The following is a 26,142-nucleotide window of genomic DNA, read 5'->3' on the forward strand; positions in this document are numbered from 1 at the left end:
TATGAACTTCATGGCTACGGGCGGGGGGCTGAATTTTTTCAGTGAACAAAACGCACAGCTACTTTATGAAGGCTTCTTTTGCAGACTCTGAATTCACAAGAAGTCAGAGGAAGAGGCAACATGGACCACTGTGTTTTTATAATGGTCTGGCTTGTGGGTATACATTAGAAAGCAGAGGATATTGTATCAGAAAGGGAGACATATTCAAGGTCATGCTAGACATGACAATGTTTTGGTCAGTGACTGACATGCATACAATGGTATACATTGTATGGCCTAGGTCTGTAGTAGGCTGTAATATCTAAGTTTGTATGAGCACACTTTGTGGCGTCTTCCAAATGATAAAACACTTAGGATGTATTTATTCAGATACGTTTCCATTAAGTGATACATGACCATAACTGTACGGTATTTGAGATCACTATTAATGAAGCTGTATAATTACTAAATGACATGTCCCAAGGCATTTTGAGATGTCTTAGCACATGAATTTAGTGACAATTCTAGAACCTCCATTGTCTTCTGGCCCAAACATACAATCTCAGTCTAAACATGAGAAAAACATCAGAGCAGCACGACAGAGGGGCTTCCTACAACACACAAGATCACTAGACCTCAAAACCGTCAAAAGCAAGGGAAGTCTAGAAACTGACAGCCAAGAAGAAGCCAAGCAGACATGAAGCCTAAGTGTGAAGTGGTCGTCAAGTAGAAAAGAGAAGGTAAAAGCTACAAACTCTGAATAAATGATGCACGTGTGTTAATACCAGCACCAACAGTGGTCTGTTGTGACAAATGTACCGTATTACACAAGGCGTGTGAGAAGCGTGCTATCAAAAGTTCTCCCCAAAGTAAGTCGACTGATTTTTAAAATGTTTGGTTTTCATAAAGATGGCGTCAAAACACCTTAAAATGAAATGCCCTCTGCCCAACTGCTCTTCCTCATGTTTGCATTCTCTACAGCACTGGGAGGAGAAACAGTCTTCCTTTCTCTGTCTTTCCCCCTTTTCTGGTAACTCCCACCTGCCTGACCCTTCTTTCTCAGATACATTAGCTCATCTCAGATGCATTCTTAGAGCATACATCAAAGACTCCAGCACGCAGAAGAGTCTGATCTCCCAACAACGTTCTCTTTCTTTAGTATACTGGCAAATCTGCCAACAGATGAAAGTGAACAGATACCACACCCCGGAAAGGTGACAGACCCACTAGAGCGCCACATCCAAGTTCAGCTGACTCTCACACTCTGCTATGTTTCAAACAGGCTAGGGCCCTGCATTCATGCTTGCTTTGTTTCCTTTTGTGTGTTAGGCTTTTATTTATTGAAACATGTGTTTATATTGCTTTACAGAATCTGAAGTTATTATCAAACACAGCTTATATATATTAATACACAAATCTCGGTAAGATTTTATAAAGTGAACAGATGTACATACACTACGTAGGTCAAATAAAACAAGTCAAATCTCCTGAAACCCCTCTTGCCCCATCACAGTCATGACTCCACCCACCTCCTCCTCAAAGTTAGAACACACTGTCCTAACTTGCAATAACTAGTAAGTTCCACTTTAAAAAATTATGCAATTAAAATTATACAGATAAAATGTATTTTCATTTCTTTCCCTCTCTATATATTTATATTATAGCACATGGACTTGATTTCATGCTCTATGCTATCACACAGAGCATTCTACTATAATGCATATACTCTTGATAAACTACTTAGAATAATGATGTCTAGAGCATGCATGCATATGCCTTTCCTGGTGCGTATGTGTCATAAATACACTCAGCATCAATGACTAACAAGTTCTCAACAGTTCAAAAAGAACCACCAAAGAACAAATTTAAATAAATCAGGTATAAAAAAATTTAAATAAATCAGGTATAAAAAATTTAAATAAATCAGGTATAAAAAGTCGAAAAGATTTTAAATGTTTATTTACTGAAAAGGTTATACCATGTCCATAGATATAACACTATCATAAAGACATTAATTCTCCCCTCCAAATTCATCTCAGATTTAATGTACTCCAAATTAAATTCCATTTACTACGTTTTGGAGTAGTAGACATGATGTTAAAATGTATGCAGACATGAGAAAGGCTAAGAATATAGTCCTGAAGAAGGAATGGCCTTGTGCTGGCCATCAGGCTACAATGTCAGCGTCAGGACAGCACAGCGTGGGTGCGAGGATAGACAAGCAGACTGGTGGAACAGAAAACAAGTCTAGAGACAGAACTACAAATCATAGCATCTAAAACCAGACTTATTAATATAGGGATGCAAGGCAGATGCTGGAGAAGGTCTTGCAGATCACTGTGTTGTTGGGTCCAGGGTTTCGTTAAACTGTACTATCAGCTATATACCCCACACAGAAAAAGATGAATAATTATCTTATATTTCATTTTATACACAAGAACTAATTCTGTGGATTCTAGGCATCAGCAGAGTTCCAAAACAACAACAAAAATCCCAAGATTTTTTTTTTTTTTTTTTTTTTTTTTTTTTTTTTTTGGTTTTTCGAGACAAGGTTTCTCTGTGGCTTTGGAGCCTGTCCTGGAACTAGCTCTTGTAGACCAGGCTGGTCTCGAACTCACAGAGATCCGCCTGCCTCTGCCTCCCAAGTGCTGGGATTAAAGGCGTGCGCCACCACCGCCCGGCAAATCTCAGGATTTTTATTTCGCTGTTTTAGAGGTGACATCATACTATGTTGTCCAGGCTGGCTTTGAACTCACAACCCTCCCACCTCAGCCTCCCTAATACTTAGTTGGGATTATAAGCATGCACCAGCATATCCAGCTAATGGTTTGTTGTTTTTAGGAGGAGAGTGTGTGTCGGGGGGAGCTGGTTGACTTGTCCAGGTTGACTGGCGCTACCTCCTTGATGTTTGCCAACATTTGTGTTTTTAACGGCAGATCATCTATAAGATTCTGATAAACTATAATTACGGAGAGTTTTCATCCACTTCTAACTCTCGGCCGCTTACATGAGCACAGCCCAGAATATAACACGTGATCACTATGCATCTGATGAATAGACAAACACAAACAAGAGTGCGGTCAGTTTCTGCTCTCAAACTCAGAAAAAAGATCCTAAGCCGGGCGGTGGTGGTGCACGCCTTTAATCCCAGCACTCGGGCGGCAGAGGCAGGCGGATCTCTGAGTTCGAGGCCAGCCTGGTCTACAAGAGCTAGTTCCAGGACAGGCTCTAGAAACTACAGGGAAACCCTGTCTCGAAAAACCAAAAAAAAAAAAAAAAAAAAAAAAAAAAAAAAAAAAAAAAAACAAAAAAAAAAAAAAAAAAAAAAAAAGAAAAAGATCCTAAAAGCTACAACTATAAGAAAATATAATTAAACAACTACATCTTTATGTTTACTACAGATTTTTAAATTGCAAAAAGAGAATATATATAAATTCACCTATGGCCCTTTTCCTGGTAACCTTGCCCTTCTCAGCATGGCTGGACACTGTGATGGGTCTGATGCGCTGAGACTAAGCAGGGTCTCACACAGGGTTTCCTGTATGATTCAAGGAGATGCTCACATCGTCCTTCTTAGCCTCCGTTAAAAAAGGATGTTTTCAGAAAGATTCTTGACAACCCAGCCACTTGCGGTCCCGTCACTTCGCCCACTTCATTTCAAACCACCCCATTGTCATTTACACTGATGTGGGCGTATTTATTCATAGACTACTCACCCCAAAAGGCTGTCAGTTTTCTCAACAGAACCCTGACACACATCTGACATGCACTAAGTTCTCAATAAATATATACTGGACAAACGCACTTCATCTCAGAACTGCAGCACACACCTTGTCTCCTTAGAAATTCTGTCAAGGCTTGGCAGAAAATGGATATTAATATTAACTCCATACCTTGCAAACAAAAAAAAAACACCCATGACTCACACATGCAAATCAGAAACTCATTAAGTACTTAATCACAGAATGGGAACATGAAGAAATAAAATCCTTACCTTGCCAAAGCTGCCCTTTCCAATAACTTTTAAAAAATCAAAGTCACTTGGTTTAGCACTGAAAGAAATTAACAATGGAAAAGCATGAGTCTTCTAGAAATTAAGATATAAACGTTTAAACATTTCCTGTACCTCGTTAAGTTAACAAATTAATGTGGGGGAAAAAACCCATGGGCAAGATTTCTCGAGCTTTTATACGAGTGCATCACCTCTGTTAAGAGCAGTAGGAGCTCCTTCCCGACTAAATTAGATAAGACCCATTAAAGACCCAAGAGGTACTTCAATATTATTCTAAGAGAAGAAAAGGAGGCAAACCTTTACATACATTATAATATACAGATACAGATATCTCTCACAAAGTAGCTTCTTTCTAAGACAGTGTATTTATCACAAACCTAACCACTGCTACTGGTGAAGAAACTTAACTATGTAAGTTCAAGGAGTATCAGGTACTGGGTAATTCTGAAAAACAAGGTACTAGTTGCCAGCACCTAGTAAAGAAGCCAAGAAAGCTTTCTGGTAGAGAGAAGTCTCCAGTGTTTCCCATATAAGTCCCTAATTCTACATGCCACCAAGCCTGACAACCTGGATTCTACCCCAGCGCCCACATGGTAGACGGAGAGAATCAACTCCCACAAGCAGTCTTCTGATTTCCATACATGTCCCATGGCTGTGCACACGCGCACAAGCAAACATGCACACACGCACAGTAAACCTTTAGTGTGCTCGCTAGAGCTCTGAAACCAACAACAGCATTATATTCACTGTCACACGGACACTCTCCACAGGCCTCCGTTAAAGCGCTCTAACGCCACACAAACGCACATCCTCAGAACAGCACGCCTTGAAAGTTGAAATAAGTTAAACCTACTGAGGATTTCCAGTTGGTCCCAGGTTGATGTTCTGTGAGGTAGAGTGTGGCTAGAGAGGGAAAAACAGTGTTCTCATTAGTGTCTAACGTTACCAGTCAATGGATGCTTTGACATAAAAGTGCATAACTGTACAACAGACAATACATGTTAAAGAAATCTAAAGTTCTTGAAATACACTCAATATAAGCAGCTGCTTTTATCATGGTAACTTTCAAGAGCAGTTGCAAGGAAAAAGATAATCCAGAAACAACACTTATCTGGTTAGAAAACAGAGGAAGTCACCACAGTTGCTTAGGAGAGACAAGCACTGAAATCACTTTTGGTGTGAGGAATCACTCCCACATTTAAACACTGGTGACGATGGCTAATTGTTTGCAGATTTTTTTTAAAGAAGCATTTAAAGCCAGAATGATGGTAGGGATGGCTGTGAACAGTAGATATTCTCAATGAGGTGTGGAGGCAGGAGACTGACTGTACCCTTGTTTGTTTTGAAACACCTTATTTTTAAAAGACAGTCTATCTCGGAGCCTGGGGCTTGGCATTTCTGTCAGAATAGCTGGCCTGTGAGCCCCTGGGATCGGTCTCCACCCCACCATAACTCAGCTCTCCTCTGGGCACCAGGGATCCAAACTCAGGTCTACCCACTGGCAGCCTGACTTCTCTCTCAGCCCCTGGGAAAATTATCTCTAAAGTAAACACAAGAGGACTTTCTCGGATTCCCAGGTACAGTAGTTCCAAAATTTTAGACCTAGTAAATTAAAGACCAGGATCAACTCAGCAGCAAATCCTTATTCACCTGCTACACCACAAAGCAATTTAACTTCAAAAGATGCTAGTTCAGCAAGAGCTCGAAACTCAGCTCAAAATTCCACAACCTGGATTTAGTGATCCTGTCATGGGGGGCACCTGTTTTCTCTGGAGGTACAAGGGATCAGGGCAGGTCCTCTGGGCGCGCATTCTCCCTCTGCGTCTCAAGCCCATTCCCCAGTGGACACTGTCACAAAAGCCAGTGCAAGTGAAGCCTGCTTCCCATACATCCACGTGCAGGTTCTTTATACATTCAGGAAGTTAAATGACTTGCATGTGTGTTTAGTACACAGACCTTTACAAGAATATTCCATGTAAGCTTATCATATTTTTATTGAAATCAGGTTCAGATTTATAACCTCCAAGAGACATAACACTTTATAAAGATAAATGGCAAACACTCTCACCCTTCAAAAGTTCTGAAGCAGGTCTGTTATTTAAAAACAGTAAAGCTGCCGGGCGGTGGTGGCGCACGCCTTAATCCCAGCACTCGGGAGGCAGAGGCAGGCGGATCTCTGTGAGTTCGAGGCCAGCCTGGTCTACAAGAGCTAATTCCAGGACAGGCTCCAAAGCCACAGAGAAACCCTGTCTTGAAAAAACAAAACAAAAAACAAAACAAAACAAAAAACCAAAAAACCCCACTAAAGCTAACTTTTAAAGTCACAACCTAGTTCATTTGCTACCTAATACACTGATATGAAAAACTTCCACGTAATAAATTTTCAATTCCCAGAGGGCAGAAATACACAAATCACAATAGTGTAACTCAAGGCTAATCAATCTGTAAATATGCTGGTTCATGAAATGAGATTTGCTCTGGTTTAATTTAACATGAGATTAAACGCAGGATTAACTAATACAATGTTTTACAGATTAAATAATAGTGTTTTACAGAGTCCTAAAACATAACTATAAAATAAATTCATATACTGATTCTTTTAATCTATGTTCTTCTCACTGGCATTCTTCCTTTAGAAGGATTTTTCTTACATGGATGCAAAAAGACAGTGTGGGTTAAACAACATGGACAATTTATCCCGATTTATATTAATACATGGCTAATGTTTACTACTTGGTAATGATTTTCCTAGAGGAGCATGTCCCTGAAATGGTAGCAAGTGGTCAAATGTAAATTAGACAGTGTTTCACTGTATCTATCGTGTTAAGAGATGATATCCAATCACTGCATTGATGATAAGGTGAGATTTATTGACAACTAATTGAGAATCTTGTTTCTTGATTTCCCTTGACTTATATTTTTTGCCTTAAATGAAGGGGGTGAGGGGCACTGGAGAGATGGCTCAATGGTTAAGAGCACTGGCTGCTCTTCCAGAGGACCTGGGTTTAGTTCCCAGCACCAACAGGGTGGCTCACAACCATCTCTAACTTTAGTAGCTGGGGATCTAATAGTATGTTTTGAACTCCACAGGCACAATACACATGTGGTACATGCATGCAGGCAAAACACCCATACACATACAAAATAAAATTAAGTCTTTAAAAATAATAAATAAAATAAAATAAGGGGTTTTAGGGCTGGTGGAATGGCTCAGTCAGTAAAGATGCTCGCTGCCAAGCCTGATAAGCTGAGCGTGATTCCAGGACTCACAGGGGAAGAGAAATCACACTTCCCAAAGTTGTACACGCCATGGCATGTACCCCACCCCAAATTTTCTTACAGGCACTGTTAAGGGTTTTAGTTCTAGATACTTATAAGAACTCCTCTAGCTATGAACTTCATTTGGTGATTTAAAAGTTCTTAGTAATTAGACTGGTGAGGTAGCTAAGCAGAGCAGGTGAAGGCGCCGCCACCAAGCCTGAAGAACTGAGTTTGTGGTGTAGGAGGCTCTTCTGTTCATGTGTTGCTTTCATTGGTTAATGAATAAAGAAACTGCTTTGGGCCTGACAGGGCAGAACTTAGGTAGGTGGAGAAGACAGAACTGAATGCTGGGAAGAAGGGCAGAGAGATATGCCATAGATCTTCTGCCTGAGATGGATGCTGGTTAGAATCTCCAGTAAGCCACAGTCACATGGGGATACACAGATTAATAGAAATGGGTTAAATTATATGTAAGAATTAGCCAATAAGAAGTCAGAGCTAATGGGCCAGGCAGTGTTTTAATTAATACAGTTTCTGTGTGGTTATTTCGGGTGTAAGCTAGCCGGGTGGCTGGGACAAAGGGCCTGCTCTCCTTGTGACGAGTTTAATTCCCTGGGGATCCATCTGGTGGAAGGAGCCGGGCGGTGGTGGCACACGCCTTTAATCCCAGCACTCGGAGGCAGAGGCAGGCGGATCTCTGTGAGTTTGAGACCAGCCTGGTCTACAAGAGCTAGTTCCAGGACAGGCTCCAAAGCCACAGAGAAACCCTGTCTCAGAAAAAAAAAAAAACAAACAAAAAAAAAAAACATCTGGTGGAAGGAGAGAACCAACTCCCACAGGTAGTCCTCTGACCTCAAAACCCATGCCCACACATGCATGCCCATGAATACACACTCCAATAAATAAATGCAATTAAAAAGTTCTTGACAAATACATTCTTCAATAATCTAAATCAACATATTTTTATATAAGTAGCAGACTAAGTCTGAAAAGTCATGTTTACATGAACTTTACTCCTTAACAAACTATTTGAATATCTTGTCTTTAATTAAGAGCATAAGCCTAGAATTGGAAAAACAGAAAGTAGGAGACAGGTGATTTTATCCATATCCTTGCCAACAGATTATGCTAATATTTATAGATTTCATTTCACTCTTGTGTATCTTTTATGAAGATTGTATATTTCAATGTGAATATACACAAACATTTATATATTGATTTCATATACTAGTATGCCAAATTTACTTTAAAAATACATTTTAGGACAAGCATAACCATGCTGAAATAAGCATTGATTTTTCTGTGTGGCAGATTAGCCCATCTATATCAATTCCTAAGTGAGTAGTTTTCATATTTGACGTACACTGCTTAACTGCTTTCCGAGATCACGTAGTGTTTGTACTTCTAATTACATTACATACAGATCCCTGATTTGTATTTTGTAATTTTCTTTCTTCACAGCACCCAAACGTGAATATTAAAAATAGCTTCCCAAAAGAAGTTTATTCTACTTAGTTTCAACATTAAGAACAACCTGCATTATGCTTTTTACTATAAAAATATAATTTGTTATGTATCTTCTAAGAGATAGTGACGGGGGCTGGGAAGATGGCTCAGTAATTAAAGCAAGCAAGAGGGCCAGAGTCTGGAGCCCCAGAACCCACATAAATACCAGGTGGGCATGGTGGCTCACCTGTAATTCTAGCCTCAAAGGTGGAGACGGGATCCCCAGAGCAAGCTACCAGCAAGACACCAAGACTAGCCATGTTAGTGAAATCTGACTGCAGACCCTGCTTCACTGAGTAAAATGCTAAAAGTACCACAGAAGATTCCTAATATCAACCTTGGGCCTACACACACACACACACACACACACACACGTCCACACACAGGAATCATACAATGCCACACAGAAACACAGGAAAAGATAAAAGAGGGGAATACTCAGTAAACAGCGCAACACTGTTTCTAGGTGTCCCACAGTGTAGGAAGCTGGGCACAGACATGGCTACTTGGTTCTGAGTCAATGCTGGTCTCACATATAGTGCAACACTGTTTCTAGGTGTCCCACAGTGTAGGAAGCCAAGCACACACACAACGCTGGTCTCACACAAGACCGCGTCTCTGCGGTGGCTACCTTCGGAGCACTTCTTTCATCCTCATCCTCGGATGGATCTGACTGGTGTCTGGGGCTGTCCATCTGAAGGAAGGCTCTGACATCTGGGCTGAAAACAAAGATTACCTTATTACTTCAACAGCATGTGTGTAGCGCGTCTCCCTTTCAAAAGGAAACAGAAATAGAAACCACCATATTAGCATCTATAACAAGAAAACTACAAAACGGATTATTCATTATTATAACAGGAGTCAAGAAGTTCTGCTTTTAAAAAAGAGGGCACCCAAGAGGGGAGCCGGTGAAGCCACAAACAGATGATTTGCAGAAGAGGAAATCCAAATGGAAACTGTTAGAGGCACACTTCACATTCATTAGCTAGCGACATCAGGGCAGTGGAATGATACCCAGAGCGGGAAGGGCCACGCTCGTGTGCCGCCAGTGAGCCGGAGAATGAAGCAACCTTCCTGAAAAGAAATGTGGCAATGCTTGGAGAAACTGTGAATACGTTTTTCCTGGAACCAGACATTTCCTTTCTAAATGAGCCACGGCGTAGGAGTGGGGAACACGACACCCCACATACAGACCCATCTAAAAACCAGGAGGCTTATTCCAACCTTACCTCTCTCATAATCAAATGGAGGCAAAGGGCCACCTGCCACGAGGAAGAGTAAGCCAACCATGGTAACTGCCAATGGGGAACACCAGCTGGCAGCCGGCATGGAGTGCGGCCTGCGGTGCTCTGGCACCATGGTGAGCAGAGATGGCTGGCTCACCCCCCCCCCCCCCGTTTATTCACTAACATCCACAGATGCGAGGCAAGACTTTCCGAAGATTCAGGGCTACATTAGAGTAGATCTCCACAGAAAATGAAACGGGTACAAAGACACAAGCTGATGCTGGGTGGGGTGGGGGGCTAAAATTAAAGCAGACCATTCACAGACTAATGAAAACCCCAATAAATGGTCAAACTGCTATCCTGATGTTCACACATCTATCGGGATTTTCATTTCCATGAATTTGTTTGTTTGTTCTTTTTCAAGACAGGGTTTCTCTGTGTAGTCCTGAACATCATGGGACTCACTTTCTAGACCAGGCTTGATGGGAAAAGCCTTGTGAACCAATAATCTTTAAGAGGTGGGTCTTGGCTAAGGCATGGCTTCTCTGGGACCCAGGGTAAAAAGGTGTGCACCCCCGTGTCCGCCTTCTCTGTGTCTTTTCCCCGCGGGACATTGCTGTGCTTGGATTTCTGTTTCCTGTTTTGTGAGTTTTCCCCTTATAATAAATAAAATATAATTGTTTTATCCTTAGCTAGCCTGGTTATTTCAACACAGGCTGGCCTCAAACTCACAAAGATCTGCCCGCCTCTGCCTCCAGAGTGTTGGGGTTAAAGGTGTGAGCCACCACCTCCCGGCTCCAGGAATGGTCTTAACAACTCAATACAAATAATATTTGTTGTAGAAAATCATGAAAATAAAAAATACTTTTAAAAAAGAAGCAATTTACAAATGTTGAACATCATTACTTAATGATCCACTCTTAGGTTTACATGCACAAAACCTAAGAATATGCATTTCCTCAGACTTCATACATGAATATTCACAGTAGCATTATTTATAATATTACAAAAGGAGAAATGCCACAAAATGTCCATCAACTAATAAGTGGATAAACACAATATGGTTAAACCATGTATCTGAATAGGATTCAGCAATAAGAAATAAAATATTTATCCACGTTACAATAGGGATGAATCTTAAAACATTAGACTGAATAAACAAAGGAAGAAAAAGAAGACACATGTTGTATGCTCCTCTCAAAAGAAATGCCTAGAACAGACAGCTCTTTAGACAGAACGGAGAGGAACGGCTATCAAGTGTTTTCCTTGCTGAGACAATGGAGATGCTAGCCTGGACTTTCCAGTGACAGAAGGAGACCTGATGGCAGGTGTTCAGTATTGCGAATATTCTGAAAACCACTGAATTCTGTACTTTCGAGAATCTAGAAAAATGTCAATATGGGAAAAGGGATCTCCAATTTTACATTTTATGTTAGCTTGACTTTCTGCACAATTTTGGTTGTGCTGTACTTACATTTTTATCTTGTGTTTCCTACTTCAAATTACTTCATAAGCCTTTCTCTGTGCTGTTAAAGGCTGCAACAATCAGATTTGACAGGTGTATGCTTGTCACATGGATGCGCCAAATGCATGCTCTTGACACACGGATGCACCAAAAGCATGCTCTTGTCACACAGATGCACCAAATGCATGCTCTTGTCACACAGATGCACCAAATGCATGCTCTTGTAATGCAGATACATCAAATGCATGCTCTTGTCACACATATACACCAAATGCATGCTCTTGTCACACAGATGCACCAAATGCATGATCTTGTCACACAGATGCACCAAATGCATGCTCTTGTAATGCAGATACATCAAATGCATGCTCTTGTCACACAGATACATCAAATGCATACTCTTGTCACACAGATGCACCAAATGCATGCTTTTGTCACACAGATACACCAAATGCATGCTCTTGTCACACAGATGCACCAAATGCATGCGCTTGTAACACAGATACACCAAATGCATGCTTTTGTAACACAGATAACACTAAATGCATGCACTTGTCCCACAGATGCACCAAATGCATGCTCTGTTACACAGATGCATGTTCTTGTTACACAGATATACCAAATGCATGTTCTTGTCACACAGATACACCAAATCCATGTTCCTGTTACAGTCACCAAAAGCATGCTCTTGCCACGAAGATGCACCTAATGCATGCTCCTTGTTACACATATGTACCAAGTACAAGTTCTTGTCACATAGATATACCAAATGCATGCTCTTACCACACAGATGAACAAAATGCATGCTCCTTGTCACACAGATGCACCAGATGCATGTTCCTTGTTATACACATGTACCAAATGCAGGCTTTTGCCACACTGATATACCAAATGCATGATTCTTGTCACATAGATGCACCAAGAGTTACTCCATGGCTTCCAACTTTTCACTCCACAACTCTCATGCATTGCAGACAGCGCTCCAAAGGAAGCTTAGCACCATGGCTACATTATGACTTGTAAGACAATATTGAAGTATTTTTTAAAATTTCTTATTTGTACATATGGAGGAGGAGAGAGAATGTGCCATGGTTCATACGTGGAAGTCAGAGGTCTTCTACATTTATGTGGGTTCTGGGGATGGAACTCATGTGACCTGGCTTGCATGACAAGTGGCTTCACCCACTAAGCCATCTAACCAGCCCCAATATTTTGAAATCAAAAACATTTAGTTTGGGGCCAGGCATTATGGTGCACACCTTTAATCCCAGGACTTGGGAGGCAGAGACAGGTGGATTTCTGTGAGTTTAGGGTCGGCATGGTCTACAAAGTAAGTTCTAGGATAGTCAAGCTGTTACAGAGAGGAACCCTGTCTCAGAAAACAAAACAAAAAAAGTTTAATGTCAGGGTACACTAATCTATGTTTTTAAAAACAGAATTGTGGTTACCTTGTGGGGAAAAAAGAATGGAAATTGACGTGAGGTGTGTGAGTGGCTTTAGAGGTGCTGAGGACAGTCTCCTGCCTGGACCAAGTGACCCGTGATGCCTGGCCTGCGCACAACTTTAATACAAATAAGGTGCCCAGGTCAGTTAAGCATGTTTGTCTATGCACCACATGCATGCAGAAGAGGGCATCAGATCACCTAAGCCTGGAGTTACAGATGGTTGTGCGCTACCGTGTGGATGTTGGGGAGAGAACCCGGTCCTCTACAAGGACAGCCAGTGCTTTAACTACCAAGCCATTTCTACAGCCCCAAGTTTCCTTTTTACTTCAGTGTACAGTGTTCACATTGGCTCACTCTCGGGTAAGTGCACTTATCCATCATTCTTTATCAACGCAAATTTTTGTGTATTTTGGTTTTCAGGTCTACTCACAAGTTTAGGCTTTAGTCAAGCATGTCATTGTTTTGCTTTGGGATCCACTATTTATAGCCAATATTTTTTTGTTCGTTTTGTTTCTAAAAACTCTTTTTCCTCCAAAGGCTAGAGACACAGACTGGATCCCAGTTTAATAATTTTAAAACCACGTTTTTCATGAATAGACTGGATCCCAGTTAAATAGTTTTAAAACCACATTTTCAAGAACTTCTTTTTATAAACACTTTCCACTGTCAGAACAAAGCTATTTGGGGCCAAGGAGAAGTTGTGACAGGGTCACATACAGCTCAGGTTCATCTTGAACTTCTCCTCGTGCCTTTGTCTTGCAAGTACGGGGATTACATGCATGTCACCAGGGTTAATGAAGCCATTTTAAAGTGTGTTTTCTGGACAGCAGCAATAAGCATGCAGTAAATGCTCATGCTACACTTGTTATCTAACATCTGACTCTTTCATATGCTGTATTTTAAGATAATTTGATATTCAAATAAATAGTAATTTGTTTTTTAATAAAAGATGGTCTCTAGAAAATACGAAGTGTCTCATTTTTTTGAAAAGAAAATGTCAGCTAAAAATTAGGCTTAAAACCTCTTTGTTATTTGTTCATGGGGTTCTAGAAGTTTCTTCTATCCTGAATGAAAGACCATTACTTATAAAGTATATGTGTATATAAAACATCTGTTGTCACAAGTGATCCAAAGAAAGAGAACAGGTGCTCAGCCCCAAAGGGACAGATGTAGTATTACCACCCTGCCTCCTGCAAAACTCAGGCAAGGCTCAGAGACGGTCTCAGAGGAGGGAGCAGAAAGGTAAGGTTGGGGATGGTCGGAGTGGAACTGCACATGCTGCTGGAACACACAGCTAACACTCATTTAGCTTAATCCTCGCAACGGAGGTGACACTGGGGTACTTTGCCAAGCAATGAAAATATAATATTAAACAATTAGCAAGATGTTTTAACTACATAATACAAACTTATTTAAACTGTAATCCATAAAATTCCCACACCTTGATTGGTATTTTTTGTCAACTTGAAACAAGCCAGATTCATCTGTGAAGAGGATTCTCAATAAAGAAAGTTCCTTCACAAATGTCCGCCAGTAGGAAAGTCTGCCATGTATTTTCTTCATCAATAACTAATGTGGGTGGGCCCACCTCACTGGGGTGGTGCTTCCTGGCCAGGTGTTCCTGGGCATATGGGAAAACAGGTTGAGTAAGCCAGGAGGAGCAAGCGAGTAGGCCGTGCTCCTCCAGGGCCTCTGCTTCAGTTCCTGCCCCGGCTTCCCTCAGTGATGGAGGGTGACCCGAGAGTTGTGAGCTGAAGAACCTTTCCTCCTCAAGTTGTTTTAGGTCCCAGTGCTCTATCCCAGCAAGAGAACCCAGCTAAGACAGCACACACGTGCAAAAGAAAGGAAAAGGAACAGAAAAGGATGGGGTACAGGGAAAACAGATGAGAGCATCAGGAGCACAGTAACACTGCACACAAAGTATAATCTGCCCACAGATGGTTCCACTGCTGCTTTAGACGAAAGGAAAAGTACTTACTGGTTGTACAGCTCTGGATACCTGACTAAGTTCTGAATGAACTCATTCAGTCCTGCTCTTCTCTGTTTAATAAAATCTGGAAGAGACACACAGACCAGCAGTCACATTTCCGTCAGCCTACGAGATTATCACGAAATGTTTATGGAATAACACACAGGCACAAAGGGGTAAGCTGTGGTTAAGAAGCTACTTCTTAACTGGCATTTGCTACCGAAGGAGGAATTGTTGTTTGAGGTTTTCTGCCCTGCCTGGTTCCCCAGCCGTTTAGTCCCAGAGAAATCACAGAGGTCTACATGAGTTATAAACTGATTGGCCCATTAGCTCAGGCTTCTTATTAACTCTTCTAACTTATATTAGCCCATTATTTTTGTCTATGTTAGCCACATGGCTTGGTACCTTATTTGGCGAGGCAGTCACATTTTACTTCTTCTGTGGCTGGGTCAGGACTGCGTACCAAGCTTTCCTCTTCCCAGAATTCTCCTGTTCTCATTGACCAGCCTCTACTTCCTGTCTGGTTGTCCCGCCTATACTTCCTGCCCAGCTACTGGTCAATCAGGGTTTATTTAAAATATAATCAACAGAATACAGACCATTGTCCCACACCAAGGAACAAATGTTTACAGAATTAAGATCTGCACATGTAACCTGAACTTGATGAGGGTTTGCAGAGTTTCACTGTCAGAGGCCAGAGAGCAGAGAAAATGCCCACAGCACTCATGTTTCTAGGAGTTAGGAGTCTTGACACTAAAGGTTGTCTCTCATCGGAGAACCATTTGCTATCTATCCTTAAAACACCGCACACACGCCTTCTTAGCAGTGACGCAGACTGTACGTCATAGGACTCACTCAGGTGTAGTAGCAGAGCATGCCTGAGGCTGAGGCAGGAGGATCACTAGCTGGAGGCCAGCCTGGGCTACATGGCAAGATTCTGTCTCAAAAAACCAGAAAGTTCCGAATAATTATTTTCTTCAATAAACACATGACCTATATCTTCAAACTTCAACCAGAGCTCAGCAGTTAGACCATGTAACTTTTGCTTACCTGGGTCAAAATTATCACCAAATATTCTCTTGGCAGGAATCTTCAGAGCCATAGCAGGAAACTGTTTCTTCAACTAAAATTTAAAAACAGCATTCTGTGAGCTAATTTCTATTTAATCCCTGTACAACACAATATGATCTTAAGGAAAATTTATAAGACATATTTTAAGTATGATACCATGATATAAAATACTAAAATATATGAATAAAACACCACAGACTGACTAATCATCTTATTTTGTCCTACTAAACTGCTCAGTAAGTATGTGACCTTGGAGAGGTCTGTGGGAGGGGGAGTTGTTTCCCGTCTGTAAAATGGGGATAGGCTGACTGAGCATCTTCCAGATTTTGCTGGGCAGTTAAAGACGATCATATTCATTAAGCACTGAGATTGGAAAACGGTACCCAGGCTCTGCAGGTGCTACTCATCTTTTCTCTGAAGAAATGTGCTCTCTGTGGTCTACAGCAACAGATTAATAACGCTTTCCAGAGAAAGGAAATTAATTTTGGTTTCAATACTCTCAACTCTAGCGTGCTCCTTATTAGTATCGAATACATTTGTTTATCAAATTCATTTGAGGGAAAATTGACTTTTCTTGAGGAATCATTTGTTATCTATCCTGAGCACTTACTGTATATAGAAATAAATTAAACAAGGGGCAGCCAAGTTGTAAGCTTGCAATAGGAAATCCACACACATACTAAGTACAGATCTAACTGGCAATTAATAGGAGACACAAAGAATAAAAGAATGTATTAATCACTGTATGCTATAAGCAGCAAATCCCAGACCAAAAGAGGGAAAAACAAATGGTATCCCCCACAAGAAACACATAAACTGTAAGACACTTAGCAGACTTATCAGCTGGTCACATAAACAGACAGGACAAGCTGCTATGAATGAATAGTTGAGCATATGTCCTTGTGGCACAATTGAGCGTCCTTTGGATATATACCCAAAAGTAGTATTGCTGGGTCTTGAGGAAGGTTGCTTCCTAATTTTCTGAGAAATCACTATATTGATATCCAAAGGGGCTGTACCAGCTTACACTCCCACCAGCAATGCTTTTTTTAAGTTCAATTTCAATTAATGTATCATTTGAGTATGTTTAGAGCATATACAGTGAAATGCTAAATAAGGTGAGTCAGAAATCTAACTGTAAGGACTCAGAAAGAACCGAGAGACACTGATTCATCTCAATCCACTTGGGAAGCAGTTTGTTTTGTAGCCGAGACAACCTTAACTTCCTTAACATATATTTGAAAAATCTAACAAATGAAACCCTAGAGATTTACATATTTTTTCAAACTGTAGTCATGTCTGCGCGCGTGCGCATGTAATGTGTGTGCAGTGCCCTTGGAGGCCAGAGACAACAATGGAAACCCTGGCACTGGAGTTCCAGTGTTTGTGAGCCACCCCACATGCACCCTTTTGCAAGAGCAGCACGGGCAAGGGTTATCTTCCTAGCCCCAAGATTTACATATTAAGATCAGAAGATAGGGTTAAGTAATGAAAAATTACCTTTCCAAGTATAAAGAGAATTTTCTAAAGATGCCTAGCAATCTACTCATTGTACACACTGGGAGATCAGTACCTTTTATGGCACGAGAGAACTAAGAACTTACACATGGAGGTGAAGGCACAACTGTTTTTTTTTTTGTTTACTTGTTTGTCTTCCGTAACTGAATCAAAGCTTGGGACTCAGAGCTGTTCTAACCCAGGCTTCTGCAGTGACGGACTCAAGAGACATGGCTTGAGCATCTTGAGATGCTTGAGCACCAGCAGAGTCTGGTCTGATGCCCTCAATGGCCTTGGTGTCTCACTGCATTAGCGATAAACCACGTGTGACTACAGGTGCCAGACTGTGAACTATCTAACAGCTGGATTATGGGTAAAAATGGCTTCAGGTACTCAGACCTCAAACTCCGGTGGACTGCTGGAAAGGCAACACTCATTCCAACTTCAGTACCTCAAACCCAGAACTGACAACTTCTTAAGTAGGACACAGAAGAGGAGTGTGAGGCTGAGCCTTTGAGATCTCAGGCTTAGAGGTGAAGATCTGAACCGGAACTGCCTCGACGGATACCATATTACTTGGCACAAGTATTGGTGCCTAACGTCATCGGACCCCGAAATGTCCTTGAGCTCCTCACCTCCATCTCTCACTGCTCGTGTAGAACCGTCTGTCTTCCCACATTTCACATAAAGACTATAAATTAAGAAGCTTTTGAAGGATCCCTTTCCCTTTTTTGACTGGAAAGATGTCTTGATTTGCTCATTCAAATACATTTCTCAGTTCATGGGATTTTTCTCAAATGTTTAGCTTTAAACAGAAATGTAGTTACTCAGGCAGTGATGGTGCATGCATTTAATGCCAGCATTTGGGAGGCAGAGGCAGGGGGATCTCTGAGTTTGAGGTCAACGTGGTCTACAAAGCAAGTTCCAGGATAGCCAGAGTTGTTATATAGAGAAATTCTGTCTCAAAAAACAACCAAACAAAAAAATCAAAGAAAGAATAAATAATGTGGTCTCTTACAGTATTGTAAAGTTTGTCAAACTCTGCATATCTCCTGAAGACAAACCACTCGCTTCTGCCCACACACACCAGAACTTTATAAACCTGTGAGAGAAAAAGGATGCAATTTAACAAATTTTAACTGCAAAGAAATCATTGACTGTTTAAATACATAAAAATTGTCTTCATATTTGCAAAACTGGTTTCTGTTCGTATGATTATCCAAGATAAAAAAAGCATGCCAAGTGAAGCACATGTTTCATCTTGTCAATTTCTTTGCTGTTGTCCTAGCAATGTTAGCTACTCTTTACTCTTGGATAATTTAGCATTCACATTTTACATTTTATGCAATGCCCCCTTTGTAACAAGCTTTAAACACACACACACACACAAACACACACACACACACACACAATAATGCAAACTACAATCTGAAAGGTGTTCCATCCTGAAGACCTCATTACAAAGAAGGCAAGAAAGGAGCACTTGACTTGACATGGTTATTTTCAGAATAACCATGGATATATGAATGTGCTCCCTATCAGAGCTACCTGAGTTCTAACAGTTTGCCATTCTTGCCTCATATTCTCTTTCCTAAGAATAAAGAACTACAGACCCAAGCGATGCCATTTTCATACTTACCAGCTTTCCAGGCCTTGAAATGATAAGTACTTTCAAAAGCAACCCCTGACCCATCATAAACACTACGACTACTTCTTTTCCTCCGGACCATCTTCGACACACTAGTTTTCAAATAAAAATCGTATCCTTACACTTTCCTAGCGCCATTGTACAAATGTGTCTAATGCCTTCATATACAGCCTCGTTTAATCATGAGCAACAATCCTATGAAGCAAGCATGATTATAACCCCTACTAGATGTGAGAACATGTCAGTCAAAAAGTTGATTTACTTAATCAAAACACTGTACAACTTTGACTACAATCCGTATCATTTCCTCCCCCTGTATATCAGACCTGACATTAAATCAGCAGTAGGTACAGAATTAACTTTTCACAGTTCAGTTCAAAGACAGCCTCAGGGGGCTGGAGAGATGGCTCAGTGGTTAAGAGCATTGCCTGCTCTTCCAAAGGTCCTGAGTTCAACTCCCAGCAACCACATGGTGGCTCACAACCATCTGTAATGAGGTCTGGTGCCCTCTTCTGGCCTGCAGACATACACACAGACAGAATATTGTATACATAATAAATAAATAAATATTTTTAAAAAAAAGACAGCCTCAGAACACAAGTCTACATTCTACAATGATTTGTGAGGAAAGAGTTGGAGAACCCAAAGATGCTATCATTTCTAACAAGAAAATAACAATAACTAAAGTATATGAAGACAGAGTTTCTGGTGAAAGACTTGGGTTATAAACCAACTTTTGTAGTGATAACTAGATATGTCTTGCTTCAGGTGACTTCCTACACCTGTGCCCAGTCTTTTTAGTGTCAGAGAAAAGCAGGTTCATCCCAGATAACCACACAGACATGTACAAACCATCCTATTCCACAAAAGGTAACTAATTCACATCTACACATTCATACTAGATAATACTGTGAGTTCTGATATTTTGTGATAAACCATATAAGTGGCCACATTAACAGGGCCCTTGGATATAAAGCCATATTAAGGCTGTATCTTTCTTTGAGAGAAGCAATGAAGGCTGACGGGAGGCAAGGCAAAACCCCTGGTACCAGTTGCCCAGCAAGGCATGTGTTACTCAGATGAAGGACAACAGGGCTTAGGCCCTGGAGCTGCTGCTACTGAGCAGTCAGAGGGCTGGTTTATAGCCAACTGTTGGTTCATGGTGTCAAATACACTTTAAAATTGTTATTTTCAGAAAATAATCATGGACATCCCTTTACAGGTAAAACTATGCAAAACTACTGAGTTTGTGTCAGCAATAAGGAGGAGACTTGGCCAAGCGCCAGGCCGTTGAGTCTCCTAATTAGGAGATGTGGAAGCAGCACTGACCCTGGTCTATGTGACAGGGGCATCTTAAGTCCCTTGTACTGATTTCCTGGTGAAGATACAGAAGAGGGAGGAAGGCTGTCTCCCTTGGATACACAACCACAGCCAAGACCACAGCCAAGTCTGGGTTCAGGACAGAGTCTCTGGAGCAAACCACACACACATACACACACACACACACACACACACACACACACACACACACACACCATTAAATAAGTTTTAACATCAACAACAATAAAATGAGTGAGCAAAACAAAAAGAAATTTTCATATCAAAAGAATTTTTTTTGAGATTCTTAAAATTTTTTATTTTACATGTAAGAGCACCTGCATATATATCTGTGCACCATGTACAGTGACCTCAGAGGCCATAAAAGGGTACTGGATCTTCCAGAACTGGAGTTTAAGGTGGTTGTGAGCCACCATGCTGGTACTGGGAGTTGAACCCAGGTCCTATGGAAGAGCTGCCAGTACTCGTAACCTCTGAGCCATCTCTCCAGCCAGGTAATTCTCATTAAACCTACACTAACTCAATTTTAAGGTCTCATGAAACAATATCGAAGGAAGTCCTTCCTCAAATGACCTTGCATTTCAGCAGGCAAGGCATTCAGAATAAGACAAACTATATGAAGTGCTGATAACGGCTACTTACATATTAGGTGAGGTAAGTAGGACAGCAAACGAAAGCAGCATCGAGTGTGGAGGTGCTATTTTGTATTTTAAGTGGTTACATACACACAAAGCCTCCAACTGGGAAACACTTGGGCGTCTGACGGAAGTAAATGAACAAGATGACTTTCACAGGGACTCTGAAACCAGGGCACAGCACGGAAATACCAGGCCCTGGCAGAGGCTTCCTGACTTCCACAGATTGTGTGGAAGCCTCTCTCCCTGAAAAGAGCAAAGGACACCTAACTCAATCCACCGTCCACACAGTAGGAACGTCTGCCAAACTTGATGGGAGGCGAAGTTCCAGAAGGACAAAACAGCCCAAAGGTAAGAACAAGGAGAAAATGAAGGGATATACTGCGTACACGCCACATTTTATCCAAGATAGAATAGTCCTTGCTGACCTTCAAGGTGGCACTGCTAAAAATACACTTATACAAATATATTAATAAGCATGTGCTGCTTAAGATATTGCTATTAAAAACACACATTGTCACACATATCACAGATAAACACACTTTGCAACCTAGAGGCTAAGGAGAGACAGCCAGATACACACTCCAACCTCTCTGTATCAACGCAGGAGCTGTGTTTGTTTAGGAGGCCAGAATAAAGCCAGTGACCACATCTAGGACCTTAAGAAAGAGCTACCATTTGGGGTTACTTCTGCAAGTTAATAAGGCAGAAGATAGTAGCTGGAGTAGTTAGCTTAGGATTTCAGCTCTTCTCAACTCCCATGTGAACATGGATTTGAGCTGAAAGTCACTTGTCACAGGGCTCAATGGCAAGGATCCTGTGACCTACTCATTACAGACGAAGGGTGGCCCCAAAAGGGGTCTGATGAGCAATACTGAGAACAAAGGCACTGCGTTAGCCGAGTGCCCCATGAGACCCTCGTCACACCAAGAGAAGGTAGTCTCATCACCCAGCAGTGGCAGAGGCCAGCTAAAACACTGGTTATTAGTGCAGGCTGTATCATGTCTGCCATAGCTACCTTCTAGAATGCAATTAGCTGCTGGAACATTACAGAACATTACAAGAATGAAGCCACAGAGACATTTACTCCACGAATACTCTGAAAATGGACACCCTTCCTCCTATAAACCAAAATGCAGACCGCGGTATGGCTGCGAACTCAAGCAGGATGACAGAGTAAGACAGCATGGGCATTCTCACCGGGGTGGAAGTAAGCAGAGAACAGAGCTGAAGTCCAGCAAGCGTCTTCATACTGCACACAGCCAAGACCAGACCAGAGAGAGAAGGGCAGGAAAGCTCTACAGGTCCTGCCTGAAGTACTGGGACTAAACACAACAGCGAGTCTCGCTGTACTAATAGGACACGTCTGTCCTCAGCTGGAGGGGTGGTTCAGAGGTCACGGTAACCTGTTGTGCGGCTGGAGAGATGGCTCAGCATGGGGGCATTCTAGAGGACCCAGACTTGGATCCTAGCACCCACATGACAGCTCGTAACCATCTGTAAACTCCAGTTCTGGGGGAATCCTTTTTCTGGCCTCTGAGGGCACTAAACAGTTAGTACACAGACATACATGCAGGCATCTGTCTGTCTGTCTGTCTATCTACGTATCTATCCATCCATCCGTGTATTATATATTCATGCATAAAGAAAATGAAAACTATTTTTAAAAGACTGCTTATGCAACTGAGTTTGTATCCTAGAACTATGTAACAGGCTGTGTTCTGCACACATCTGTAATTTGATACCTGACGGAAGGCAGAGCTTTAGTAACTAAGAAAACAAGAGACCCAGGTTCAAGGAGAGACTCTGCGTCAAAGGGATAGGCACAGAATGACAGAGGAGGACCCTGAGGATACCTGATTACCTTAGGGTTAGGGTCCTCTATGAGCCCATATGTACACATATGCTACACACACACACACACACACACACACACACACACAAACAGACAAAGGCTTTAAAGGTTCCAGTAACAGTCACTGATAATGCTACTAGCACAAACTCATTGTGCCTATTGCTTATAAAGCCCTCCCTCCAGCAAATACTGTGGCACAAAAAACAAAATCAGGAAGGTTTTTACCTTTAAGGTGAGAAAAGAGGAAAAAGGAAACATTTTAAAATGTGGCAGAAAGTAATAAAATACCATGAGACACCATGGAAATTTCAAGACAGTAGTCCTTACCATGGGCTCAAGGACTTCAGGATTCTACAGCACTCAACAGTGTGTACAAACTAACAGTGCACAGACAGTGTCTGTATGCAAACATCTGACAAGAGAGTGTGCAAGCCTCATAAAATTCCCCAAAGGGACTGTAAATAGACAAAAATCTGCACTAAAAAAGACAATTACAGTTACAGTAGCCAAATGATGTGGGATTCCCCTCTGTATGCTGTGAATACCATTGGTTAATAAAGGACTGCATTGAGCCTACAGCAGAGTAGGACAAAGAGCTAGGTGGGGAAAACTAAAGTGAATGCTGGGAGGAAGAGGGCGGAGTAAAGAGAACCACCGAGCCCCGTTGGACACAGATGCCGGAACTTTACCTGGTAAGCCACAGCCTCATGGCGATACATATATTAATAGAAATGGGATGTAACACTTAGCCAATAAGAAGCTAGAGCTAATGGGCCAAGCAGTGATTTAAATAATACGATTTCTGTGTGATTGTTTTGGTTCTGGGTGGCCAGGACAAACAAGCAATCTCCTTACAACAGCCAAAGAGGCTTTGTGAGGACAGCTCATTCAACGGAAGCAGAACCTGGAAACACCGAGGAAAGGAGGCAGATTCCTGGTTAGGAAGAACAAGGCAGACCTGGAAACATTCGCTGACTGACTCTCTTACGCTCCCTGCTACACACTTACCGTGAACCTCTTCTTCTTCTCTCTGTGTTCATCAGAGCTGGGGATGCTCACACTTGGGCAGCTCTCCTTGCAGTCCATGGTACAATCTCTCTGCATGGAATGTCTTGAAGGACACAGAAACTGAATCCGAAGTTTCAAAGTCCCCAGCAGAGGGTAATGACGATTAACTAATCCAAAATATGAAACCTCTTGAGGTAATGTTCAAACTCCATCATGGAACCTTAAACAACAGGAAAAACCACAATTAGTAAACTAATTAAAAAATAACATTATGAGGCTGCAGAAATAGCTCAGCAGTCAAGAGAGTTGGCTGTTCTTAACACCAGCTTGGCTCTTTGGAGGACCAGCGTCCACGGCACAAATATCAGGGGCTCATAACTTCCTTATGTCTCCAGCTCCAGAGTATCTGATGCCCTTATCTGGCTTTTGAGGGTAATTGTGTGTGTACATGTATGTACGTATATATGTATGTATGTATGCATGCATGCATGCATGCATGCTTCATCCCAGAGATGCAGGGATGGATCAACAGACAAAAAAAACCCAGTAAATATAATATACTAAATAAACAAACTGGAAGAAATAAAACCAACCAACCAAACCAAAAAAAAAAAAAACCCCACATGATCATCTCATTAGATGCAGAAAAAGCCTTTGACAAAATCCAACTCCCTTCATGATAAAAGTCCATACCAAAACATAATAAAGGCAATAATCAGCAAGCCAACAACCAACATCAAATTAAATGGAAAGAAATTCAAAGCAATTCCACTAAAATCGGGAACACTATAAGGCTGTCCACTCTCTCTGTATATATTCAATACAGTATTTGAAGCACCAGCTAGAGAAATAAGACAACGGAAGGAGATGAAAGGATACAGATGGGGAAGAAGCAGTCAACGTATCTTTATTTACAGATAGTATACATAAGTGACCCTAAAAATTCTACCAGGGAACTCCTACAGCTGAAAAACACCTTCAGTAATGTGGCAGGATACAAGATTAACTCAAAAAAATCAGTAGTTCTATATACAAATGGTAGACTACGAGAAATCAGGGAAACAACACTTCACGACAGTATAAAATATCTTGGTATAACTCTAACCAAGCAACTTCAAACTTAAAGAAATGTTCAACGTCCTTAGCCATCAGGGAAATGCAAATCAAAATGACTCCAGGATTCCATCATATACCTGTCAGATTAGCTAAGATCAAAGACACAAGTGACAGTTCATGCTGGTGAGGATGTGGAGCACAGGGAACACTCCTCCACTGCTGATGGGAGAGCAGACTTGCAGTCACTATGGAAATCAATATTGTGGTTCCTTAGAAAGACGGGAATCAATTTACCTCAAGATCCAGCTATCCCACTCCCAAGCCTATACCCAAAGACCGCTTCTTCCTACCACAGAGACACTGCTCAGTTATGTTTACTGCTGCTCTATTCGTAAATAGCCAGAAATGCGAACTGCCTAGATGTCCCTCAACAGAAGAATGGATAAAGAAAATGCAGTGCATTCACACAATGGAGTTTCACTCAGTTGTAAAAATGACATCATGAAATTTTCAGACAAATGGATGGAATTAGAAAAAATCAAGATAAATATGGTATGTATTTGCTTATATGTGGGTATTAGCCATTAAATAAATGATTACCAATCTACAATCTGTAGACCTAGGGAGGTGAGGTAAAAAGAAAGAGACTGGGGGGGGGGGGGCTACACATGAATCTCTCTGAGAAGGGGACATGGAATAGATTTTATGGATGGACTGGGGGTGGGGTGGGGCAGATGGGAACTGAAGGATCAGGTGAGAGGGGGAGGGGAGATGGCACTGAGGGAGGGAATGCAGGGAGGGACAGCTAGTATTGAGGGGGCATTTGAGAGGTGTTACGGAAACCTAGCACAGTGGAAACTTGCTAAACTATATGAAGGTGCTCCTAATAAAGTCTCCAAATAATGAGGGAAATAGAGTCCCAGCTGGTCATCTCTTGTCACCAACCGAAGCCTCTAGTATTGGTACTAGATTATATTCAATTGAGTTGTTGGTCAGTGGAGTCACATGGAAATCCCCAAACACTTCGGGCTGTTGCCAAGACAATGGGTTGCTCTCCATAAACTTTAGGCAAGGACCATTGCTGAAGACAACAACCACACAACTGACCGTATGTGGCGAGGCCAAGCTAGTGCCTACACAGAACATTCACCCCAGTTCTAGTGTCTGCAGT

General features: G+C 41.5%; 1 protein-coding gene across 2 annotated transcripts in view; it reads right to left on the reverse strand.

The window, feature by feature from the left end:
• Positions 1-26,142, reverse strand: part of LOC119826673 (serine/threonine-protein kinase Sgk3) — a 112,663-nt gene that overhangs the window by 20,684 nt on the left and 65,837 nt on the right. For both annotated transcript variants that reach the window (XM_038348109.1, XM_038348110.2), the window contains exons 2-8: positions 23,916-24,135; positions 18,450-18,533; positions 15,914-15,986; positions 14,873-14,948; positions 9,390-9,477; positions 4,845-4,894; positions 3,974-4,031 (exon numbers count right to left, since the gene is read on the reverse strand). In XM_038348109.1, coding sequence (XP_038204037.1) covers positions 3,974-4,031; positions 4,845-4,894; positions 9,390-9,477; positions 14,873-14,948; positions 15,914-15,986; positions 18,450-18,533; positions 23,916-24,011 — 525 coding nt within the window. In that variant the 5' untranslated portion in view covers positions 24,012-24,135. The remainder of the gene's footprint in view (positions 1-3,973; positions 4,032-4,844; positions 4,895-9,389; positions 9,478-14,872; positions 14,949-15,913; positions 15,987-18,449; positions 18,534-23,915; positions 24,136-26,142) is intronic.

This window comes from Arvicola amphibius, chromosome 11 (genome assembly GCF_903992535.2).
Source record: "Arvicola amphibius chromosome 11, mArvAmp1.2, whole genome shotgun sequence".
NCBI classification, from domain to species: Eukaryota; Metazoa; Chordata; class Mammalia; order Rodentia; family Cricetidae; genus Arvicola; species Arvicola amphibius.